The sequence below is a fragment of the Pseudophryne corroboree genome, chromosome 8, assembly GCF_028390025.1.
Source record: "Pseudophryne corroboree isolate aPseCor3 chromosome 8, aPseCor3.hap2, whole genome shotgun sequence".
In the NCBI taxonomy this organism is placed as follows: Eukaryota; Metazoa; Chordata; class Amphibia; order Anura; family Myobatrachidae; genus Pseudophryne; species Pseudophryne corroboree.
The window spans coordinates 488,691,517-488,702,364 of record NC_086451.1 but is presented as its reverse complement, the minus strand read 5'-3'; the positions used below and the strand labels follow the sequence as shown (position 1 = coordinate 488,702,364).

At 59.0% G+C, this 10,848-nt stretch overlaps 1 protein-coding gene across 1 annotated transcript in view; it reads left to right on the top strand.

The window, feature by feature from the left end:
- VASP (vasodilator stimulated phosphoprotein) overlaps positions 1 to 10,848 on the top strand; it is a 120,714-nt gene that overhangs the window by 6,138 nt on the left and 103,728 nt on the right. Inside the window, exon 2 of the mRNA XM_063938436.1 lies at positions 3,444 to 3,612. Coding sequence (XP_063794506.1) covers positions 3,444 to 3,612 — 169 coding nt within the window. The remainder of the gene's footprint in view (positions 1 to 3,443; positions 3,613 to 10,848) is intronic.

Below are 10,848 nucleotides of genomic sequence, written 5' to 3'. Positions count from 1 at the left end.
TTGTGCCCCACAGTGGTGCCCCAGTTCACATTGTGCCCCACAGTGGTGCCCCAGTTCACATTGTGCCCCACAGTGGTGCCCCAGTTCACATTGTGCCCCAGTTCACATTGTGCCCCAGTTCACATTGTGCCCCAGTTCACATTGTGCCCCAGTTCACATTGTGCCCCAGTTCACATTGTGCCCCAGTTCACATTGTGCCCCATAGTGGTGCCCCAGTTCACATTGTGCCCCATAGTGGTGCCCCAGTTCACATTGTGCCCCATAGTGGTGCCCCAGTTCACATTGTGCCCCATAGTGGTGCCCCAGTTCACATTGTGCCCCATAGTGGTTCCCCAGTTCACATTGTGCCCCATAGTGGTGCCCCAGTTCACATTGTGCCCCAGTTCATATTATGCCTACAGTGCCACGAATTTGTATTATGCCACATGGAAGTGCCGCCATTTCCCAACATTCCACATCATAGTACTACAAGTTCCTCGTTGCACCCCCAGCTCACTGTAATCCAGGAGAATGCTGAGGTCTGGCAGTACTGGACTAGATGAGCTGTGCCTGTGGTGGAGAGAGGGACTATATCAGTGTGGAGCTTTACTGACTGACAGACACGGCCACCTGCGTGAGCTGCGCAGTCCAAGATTCAAATAGGGGCGCTGCACCAACTGTTACCCCGAAACTGCCAGACATCACCGGCCGGGACTCGCTGGTAGGTGGTGTGTCTCCCCTGTGCTGGAGCTGCCACTATCTGTGGCTCATCGGGCATGGACTGCACCAGACCTCTGAGGGTACCCTGTGACACAACTGTACACACACATCACATCGTAATAACACAACTGTACACACACATCACATCGTAATAACACAACTGTACACACACATCACATCGTAATAACACAACGGTACACACACAGCACAACGTAATAACACAACTGTACACACACAGCACATCGTAATAACACAACTGTACACACACAGCACATCGTAATAACAACGGTACACACACAGCACATCGTAATAACACAACGGTACACACACAGCACATCGTAATAACACAACTGTACACACACAGCACATCGTAATAACACAACTGTACACACACAGCACATCGTAATAACACAACGGTACACACACAGCACATCGTAATAACACAACTGTACACACACAGCACAGTCTCACATATTGTTTTAGTTTAGCTTTAATCCCATCTAACACTCAAAACTTTGAGGGCCCCATAACAATATTTTGAAGGGGCCCGTACCTTAATGCTTCAAGATAGATACCTCTCTCCATATCTGTTGTTCATATTGTGCCCCATAGTGGTGCCCTAGTTCATATTGTGCCCCACAGTGGTGCCCTAGTTCACATTGTGCCCCATAGTGGTGCCGCAGTTCACATTGTGCCCCATAGTGGTGCCGCAGTTCACATTGTGCCCCATAGTGGTGCCCCAGTTCACATTGTGCCCCATAGGGGTGCCCCAGTTCACATTGTGCCCCATAGGGGTGCCCCAGTTCACATTGTGCCCCATAGGGGTGCCCCAGTTCACATTGTGCCCCACAGTGGTGCCCCAGTTCACATTGTGCCCCACAGTGGTGCCCCAGTTCACATTGTGCCCCACAGTGGTGCCCCAGTTCACATTGTGCCCCACAGTGGTGCCCCAGTTCACATTGTGCCCCACAGTGGTGCCCCAGTTCACATTGTGCCCCACAGTGGTGCCCCAGTTCACATTGTGCCCCACAGTGGTGCCCCAGTTCACATTGTGCCCCACAGTGGTGCCCCAGTTCACATTGTGCCCCACAGTGGTGCCCCAGTTCACATTGTGCCCCAGTTCACATTGTGCCCCAGTTCACATTGTGCCCCAGTTCACATTGTGCCCCAGTTCACATTGTGCCCCAGTTCACATTGTGCCCCAGTTCACATTGTGCCCCAGTTCACATTGTGCCCCATAGTGGTGCCCCAGTTCACATTGTGCCCCATAGTGGTGCCCCAGTTCACATTGTGCCCCATAGTGGTGCCCCAGTTCACATTGTGCCCCATAGTGGTTCCCCAGTTCACATTGTGCCCCATAGTGGTGCCCCAGTTCACATTGTGCCCCAGTTCATATTATGCCTACAGTGCCACGAATTTGTATTATGCCACATGGAAGTGCCGCCATTTCCCAACATTCCACATCATAGTACTACAAGTTCCTCGTTGCACCCCCAGCTCACTGTAATCCAGGAGAATGCTGAGGTCTGGCAGTACTGGACTAGATGAGCTGTGCCTGTGGTGGAGAGAGGGACTATATCAGTGTGGAGCTTTACTGACTGACAGACACGGCCACCTGCGTGAGCTGCGCAGTCCAAGATTCAAATAGGGGCGCTGCACCAACTGTTACCCCGAAACTGCCAGACATCACCGGCCGGGACTCGCTGGTAGGTGGTGTGTCTCCCCTGTGCTGGAGCTGCCACTATCTGTGGCTCATCGGGCATGGACTGCACCAGACCTCTGAGGGTACCCTGTGACACCTGGCACCTAGATGTTGGCAGCAGATCCTGTAAGGCAGGGATGGAGACCCTCGGCCCTCCCAGCATGCCCTGCAACTGTTTTAGCATGGTGAAATAGCAAAACTGTAGCAATGCATGCTGGTATGTGTAGTTCAACAGCTGGAGGGCCAAAGGTTCCCCACCCCTGCTGTAAAGGGTCTATGTAATAAGACTTGGAGAGATCTATCTATCTATCTATCTATCTATCTATCTATTTATTATTATTATTAATAATAATAATAATAATAATAATAATAATATCATCCTTTATTTATATGGCGCCACACGGGATCCGCAGCGCCCAATTACAGAGTAAACAAATCATGAACACACTGACTTACAGTACAACACAATACAGGACAAGTACAGGGTATATACACATCGCTGCGTCAGCAGACGACACTGACCTAAGTATTAGGGTGACAGAAAACCGCGGGATTTGGTGCCATCAAAGGGAGTATTGAGAAAATGATAGATCAAGTAAGAGACGTAAAAGCACATGAGGGAAGAGGGTCCTGCTCGTGAGAGCTTACATTCTAAAGTCTGTCTATCTGATTTGTACAGGCCATGGCGGGGATCCTGTCCTATTGGTTATTGTCCAGCACTCACGTTTCAGTAGGTGTCTCCCTGTTCCTCTTATTTCATGAGGCGTGAGGCACATACCCTACAGACCGGCACTATTCAATTTGAGAATCTTTAGTAAGTTTACCCCAGAGTGTAGGTGAGCCCTGACTGACAGGAGAAGGGCTGGAGACAGATTGTCAGCTCCTGTGCACGGCCATAGGAAGGTCCCTGCTCCTGGCAGTTAGTGCGGTCCTGTTTCAGGTGTGGGGGCTCCCAGTGAGTGACCCCGATGTTCTACAAGCACTCGGTGATAGTGTGTCTGTAGCCTGACCTCACCCTCTCCCTGGTCTCCATCCCACATAGCGAAACGCCAGTAATCACGGCCAGAGCCACGGTCATGGTCTATGATGATGCCAGTAAGAAGTGGATCAATGCCGGAACCGGTGCTGCTGGATTCAGCCGGGTCCAGATCTTCTATAATGCCGTGACGCAGGCCTACCGTGTGGTGGGGAGGAAGATGCAGGATCAGCAGGTACGTGTATAATGTTCTACACTGGCATATACTGTAATAGCAGAAAACATGGTCTTCCCCTTACCCCCCTGCCACCCCTACTCACTGTGCCCCCCCTGCCACCCCTACTCACTGTGCCCCCCTGCCACCCCTACCCACTGTGCCCCCCTGCCACCCCTACTCACTGTGCCCCCCTGCCACCCCTACCCACTGTGCCCCCCCTGCCACCCCTACTCACTGTGCCCCCCCTGCCACCCCTACTCACTGTGCCCCCCTGCCACCCCTACCCACTGTGCCCCCCTGCCACCCCTACTCACTGTGCCCCCCTGCCACCCCTACCCACTGTGCCCCCCCTGCCACCCCTACTCACTGTGCCCCCCCTGCCACCCCTACTCACTGTGCCCCCCTGCCACCCCTACCCACTGTGCCCCCCTGCCACCCCTACCCACTGTGCCCCCCTGCCACCCCTACCCACTGTGCCCCCCCTGCCACCCCTACTCACTGTGCCCCCCCTGCCACCCCTACTCACTGTGCCCCCCTGCCACCCCTACTCACTGTGCCCCCCTGCCACCCCTACTCACTGTGCCCCCCCTGCCACCCCTACTCACTGTGCCCCCCCTGCCACCCCTACTCACTGTGCCCCCCTGCCACACTAAGCCCCCTGCCACCCCTACCCACTGTACCCCCCTGCCACACCTACCCACTGTGCCCCCCTGCCACCCCTACCCACTGTGCCCCCTGCCACAATAAGCCCCCTGCCACCCCTACCCACTGTACCCCCCTGCCACACCTACCCACTGTGCCCCCTGCCACACTAAGCCCCCTGCCACCCCTACCCACTGTACCCCCTGCCACCCCTACCCACTGTGCCCCCTACCACACTATGCCCCCTGCCACCCCTACCCACTGTGCCCCCTGCCACACTATGCCCCCTGCCACCCCTACCCACTGTGCCCCCTGCCACACTAAGCCCCCTGCCACCCCTACCCACTGTGCCCCCTGCCACCCCTACCCACTGTGCCCCCTGCCACACTAAGCCCCCTGCCACCCCTACCCACTGTACCCCCTGCCACCCCTACCCACTGTGCATCCTGCCACCCCTACCCACTGTGCCCCCTGCCACACTAAGCCCCCTGCCACCCCTACCCACTGTGCCCCCCTGCCACCCCTACCCACTGTACCCCCCTGCCACCCCTACTCACTGTGCCCCCCCTGCCACCCCTACTCACTGTGCCCCCCTGCCACCCCTACCCACTGTGCCCCCCTGCCACCCCTACCCACTGTGCATCCTGCCACACTAAGCCCCCTGCCACCCCTACCCACTGTGCCCCCTGCCACCCCTACTCACTGTGCCCCCTGCCACACTAAGCCCCCTGCCACCCCTACCCACTGTGCCCCCCTGCCACACCTACCCACTGTGCCCCCCTGCCACCCCTACCCACTGTGCCCCCTGCCACAATAAGCCCCCTGCCACCCCTACCCACTGTACCCCCCTGCCACACCTACCCACTGTGCCCCCTGCCACACTAAGCCCCCTGCCACCCCTACCCACTGTACCCCCTGCCACCCCTACCCACTGTGCCCCCTACCACACTATGCCCCCTGCCACCCCTACCCACTGTGCCCCCTGCCACACTATGCCCCCTGCCACCCCTACCCACTGTGCCCCCTGCCACACTAAGCCCCCTGCCACCCCTACCCACTGTGCCCCCTGCCACCCCTACCCACTGTGCCCCCTGCCACCCCTACCCACTGTGCCCCCTGCCACACTAAGCCCCCTGCCACCCCTACCCACTGTACCCCCTGCCACCCCTACCCACTGTGCATCCTGCCACACTAAGCCCCCTGCCACCCCTACCCACTGTGCCCCCTGCCACCCCTACCCACTGTGCCCCCTGCCACCCCTACCCACCGTGCCCCCTGCCACACTAAGCCCCCTGCCACCCCTACCCACTGTACCCCCCTGCCACCCCTACCCACTGTGCCCCCTGCCACACTATGCCCCCTGCCACCCCTACCCACTGTGCCCCCTGCCACACTATGCCCCCTGCCACCCTATGCTCCCTGCCACCCCTACCCACTGTGCCCCCTGCCACCCCTACCCACTGTGCCCCCTGCCACACTAAGCCCCCTGCCACCCCTACCCACTGTACCCCCTGCCACCCCTACCCACTGTGCATCCTGCCACACTAAGCCCCCTGCCACCCCTACCCACTGTGCCCCCTGCCACCCCTACCCACTGTGCCCCCTGCCACACTAAGCCCCCTGCCACCCCTACCCACTGTGCCCCCCTGCCACCCCTACCCACTGTGCCCCCCTGCCACCCCTACCCACTGTGCCCCCCTGCCACCCCTACCCACTGTGCCCCCCTGCCACCCCTAACCTCTGTGCTGCGGCCAGGCACGTCCGTCTGCTCCTGCCCCTCTGTCAGTCTCTACATCGCTTTCCTGTATCTTAGAGAATTCATAGAAAATGATGTGTGCACAGTGGTTAGCATTGCTTTCTTACGGCTAGTGGGCCAAGGACTCTATTCTGACCAGGGCCCTATCTATGTGAATTTGTCGGCTGTCTACAGATTTCCCGACATAAATTAGAACCCTACAGTTAGGTTAATGTTGGTCTTCAGAGAAACTCTCAGCTGTGGTGGGGCTACGTAATGTGGGGCTGGTGGGACAGGGCTACGTAATGTGGGGCTGGTGGGACAGGGCTACGTAATGTGGGGCTGGTGGGACAGGGCTACGTAATGTGGTAATGTGGGGCTGGTGGGACAGGGTTACGTAATGTGGGGCTGGTGGGACAGGGCTACGTAATGTGGGGCTGGTGGGACAGGGCTACGTAATGTGGGGCTGGTGGGACAGGGTTACGTAATGTGGGGCTGGTGGGACAGGGTTACGTAATGTGGGGCTAGTGGGACAGGGTTACGTAATGTGGGGCTGGTGGGACAGGGCTACGTAATGTGGGGCTGGTGGGACAGGGCTACGTAATGTGGGGCTGGTGGGACAGGGCTACGTTATGTGGGGCTGGTGGGACAGGGCTACGTAATGTGGTAATGTGGGGCTGGTGGGACAGGGCTACGTAATGTGGGGCTGGTGGGACAGGGCTACGTAATGTGGGGCTGGTGGGACAGGGTTACGTAATGTGGGGCTGGTGGGACAGGGCTACGTAATGTGGGGCTGGTGGGACAGGGCTACGTAATGTGGGGCTGGTGGGACAGGGTTACGTAATGTGGGGCTGGTGGGACAGGGTTACGTAATGTGGGGCTGGTGGGACAGGGTTACGTAATGTGGGGCTGGTGGGACAGGGTTACGTAATGTGGGGCTGGTGGGACAGGGCTACGTAATGTGGGGCTGGTGGGACAGGGCTACGTAATGTGGGGCTGGTGGGACAGGGCTACGTAATGTGGTAATGTGGGGCTGGTGGGACAGGGTTACGTAATGTGGGGCTGGTGGGACAGGGCTACGTAATGTGGGGCTGGTGGGACAGGGTTACGTAATGTGGGGCTGGTGGGACAGGGCTACGTAATGTGGGGTTGGTGGGACAGGGCTACGTAATGTGGGGCTGGTGGGACAGGGTTACGTAATGTGGGGCTGGTGGGACAGGGTTACGTAATGTGGGGCTGGTGGGACAGGGTTACGTAATGTGGGGCTGGTGGGACAGGGCTACGTAATGTGGGGCTGGTGGGACAGGGCTACGTAATGTGGGGCTGGTGGGACAGGGTTACGTAATGTGGGGCTGGTGGGACAGGGCTACGTAATGTGGGGCTGGTGGGACAGGGCTACGTAATGTGGGGCTGGTGGGACAGGGCTACGTAATGTGGGGCTGGTGGGACAGGGCTACGTAATGTGGGGCTGGTGGGACAGGGCTACGTAATGTGGGGCTGGTGGGACAGGGCTACGTAATGTGGGGCTGGTGGGACAGGGTTACGTAATGTGGGGCTGGTGGGACAGGGTTACGTAATGTGGGGCTGGTGGGACAGGGTTACGTAATGTGGGGCTGGTGGGACAGGGTTACGTAATGTGGGGCTGGTGGGACAGGGTTACGTAATGTGGGGCTGGTGGGACAGGGCTACGTAATGTGGGGCTGGTGGGACAGGGCTACGTAATGTGGGGCTGGTGGGACAGGGCTACGTAATGTGGGGCTGGTGGGACAGGGCTACGTAATGTGGTAATGTGGGGCTGGTGGGACAGGGTTACGTAATGTGGGGCTGGTGGGACAGGGCTACGTAATGTGGGGCTGGTGGGACAGGGCTACGTAATGTGGGGCTGGTGGGACAGGGCTACGTAATGTGGTAATGTGGGGCTGGTGGGACAGGGTTACGTAATGTGGGGCTGGTGGGACAGGGCTACGTAATGTGGGGCTGGTGGGACAGGGTTACGTAATGTGGGGCTGGTGGGACAGGGCTACGTAATGTGGGGTTGGTGGGACAGGGCTACGTAATGTGGGGCTGATGGGACAGAGCTACGTAATGTGGGGCTGGTGGGACAGGGCTACGTAATGTGGGGCTGGTGGGACAGGGTTACGTAATGTGGGGCTGGTGGGACAGGGTTACGTAATGTGGGGCTGGTGGGACAGGGTTACGTAATGTGGGGCTGGTGGGACAGGGCTACGTAATGTGGGGCTGGTGGGACAGGGCTACGTAATGTGGGGCTGGTGGGACAGGGCTACGTAATGTGGTAATGTGGGGCTGGTGGGACAGGGTTACGTAATGTGGGGCTGGTGGGACAGGGCTACGTAATGTGGGGCTGGTGGGACAGGGCTACGTAATGTGGGGCTGGTGGGACAGGGCTACGTAATGTGGTAATGTGGGGCTGGTGGGACAGGGTTACGTAATGTGGGGCTGGTGGGACAGGGCTACGTAATGTGGGGCTGGTGGGACAGTGCTACGTAATGTGGGGCTGGTGGGACAGGGCTACGTAATGTGGGGCTGGTGGGACAGGGCTACGTAATGTGGGGCTGGTGGGACAGGGCTACGTAATGTGGGGCTGGTGGGACAGGGTTACGTAATGTGGGGCTGGTGGGACAGGGTTACGTAATGTGGGGCTGGTGGGACAGGGCTACGTAATGTGGGGCTGGTGGGACAGGGTTACGTAATGTGGGGCTGGTTGGACAGGGCTACGTAATGTGGGGCTGGTGGGACAGGGCTACGTAATGTGGGGCTGGTGGGACAGGGCTACGTAATGTGGGGCTGGTGGGACAGGGCTACGTAATGTGGGGCTGGTGGGACAGGGCTACGTAATGTGGGGCTGGTGGGACAGGGCTACGTAATGTGGGGCTGGTGGGACAGGGCTACGTAATGTGGGGCTGGTGGGACAGGGTTACGTAATGTGGGGCTGGTGGGACAGGGTTACGTAATGTGGGGCTGGTGGGACAGGGTTACGTAATGTGGGGCTGGTGGGACAGGGTTACGTAATGTGGGGCTGGTGGGACAGGGCTACGTAATGTGGGGCTGGTGGGACAGGGCTACGTAATGTGGGGCTGGTGGGACAGGGTTACGTAATGTGGGGCTGGTGGGACAGGGCTACGTAATGTGGGGCTGGTGGGACAGGGCTACGTAATGTGGGGCTGGTGGGACAGGGCTACGTAATGTGGGGCTGGTGGGACAGGGTTACGTAATGTGGGGCTGGTGGGACAGGGCTACGTAATGTGGGGCTGGCGGGACGGCGCTGGGGAAGGGTGGGGCTGGCGGGACGGCGCTGGGGAATGTAGGGCTGGCGGGACGGCGCTGGGGAAGGTGGGGCTGGCGGGACGGCGCTGGGGAAGGTGGGGCTGGCGGGACGGCGCTGGGGAAGGTGGGGCTGGCGGGACGGCGCTGGGGAAGGTGGGGCTGGCGGGACGGCGCTGGGGAATGTGGGGCTGGCGGGACGGCGCTGGGGAATGTGGGGCTGGCGGGACGGCGCTGGGGAATGTGGGGCTGGCGGGACGGCGCTGGGGAATGGGGGGCGGGTGGGACGGTGGCGGGAAATGGGGGGCCGGTGGGACGGCGCCGAGAAATGGGGGTCCGGCGCCGGGGAATGGGGGGCCGGCGGGGCGGTGCCGGGTCATGGGGGGGCTGGCGGGGCGGCGCCGGGGAATGGGGGGCCGGCGCCGGGTCATGGGGGGCCGGCGGGACGGTGCCGGGGAATGTGGGGCCGGCGGGACAGGGCTGGGGAATGTGGGGCTGGCGGGACAGGGCTGGGGAATGTGGGGCTGGGGAATGTGGGGCTGGCGGGACGGTGCCGGAGAATGTGGGGCTGGCGGGGCAGTGTTGCTCGTCTGTTCAGGGGTACATTTACTAAGTGACATGTTTTTAAAGCGACTGTCGTAGGATTTTCCTGCGGGATTTAAAACGGCGATATTATTACATAGGAAAGTGGCGGCTTTGAACTTGATGATTAGTAAATGTCCCCGTACTGCTGTATACATAATAATATATAATATGTGATATTGTGTGTTCTATCTCAGGCCGTGCCACGTACTATGTATCACTAGGAGTGATGTCAGGGGGCTCAGGATTTGTGGGGTGTAAGCGTCGCCTCCGCCTGTATCGCTCAGGGTGGTCAGTGACGGTGGGTGAAGGGCTGGAGGTTGGATATTGTGGGGCCTGTTCCTGTCGGCAGTCCGAGTCTGCAGTAACCCTTTGTATGTACAGAGGTGCGCTGCTGTAACCCGTACACTGGACGCCGGGTATACGTGACTGACTGGCCACAGACAGGCTGTAATGCGCTGAGGTTTTGTCACCGCAGAGTGTAGGTCCTCTGTTGGAGAACGTGTGAGAAGGTGGCGGCCTCGCATCCGCCGCCGGTGAATGTGTCACTCGTTACTTCCTCCTCGGGTCCTTTGTGGGTTCTACAATAAAATGTAATTAGTTTTAGTGACGCTTCAGCTTCTCTTCCTCCATAAGAATTACTGTCATTGGTTTATTTAGGCGGTTGGTGCTGTCCGTGCTCTGCTTGGTGCGCGGTCAGGTTCTGGGGAAGCCAGCAGCCTGTCGCAGGGGGAGGCGGCCTGGGATGAGCGCCTGCTATAAGGCAGACCGCGTTCCCAGCGTGACGTTGCTTGGTTACAGACCTCTGCGCGTTATTCCCAGCATAAGGCGGCACAGCCTGACCCTGCCATGTGTAAAGTGATATGTATACGCGGTCATCAGACGGCACCTGCGCCAGGGCTGTGCCCCATAATGAGAACTGCGTAGGGCAGTGTTTCTCATACCCTCACCTCAGCAGGCCAGGTGGTAAGGATATCCGTGCTTGAGCAGAGGTGGCTTTATGAGAACATCAT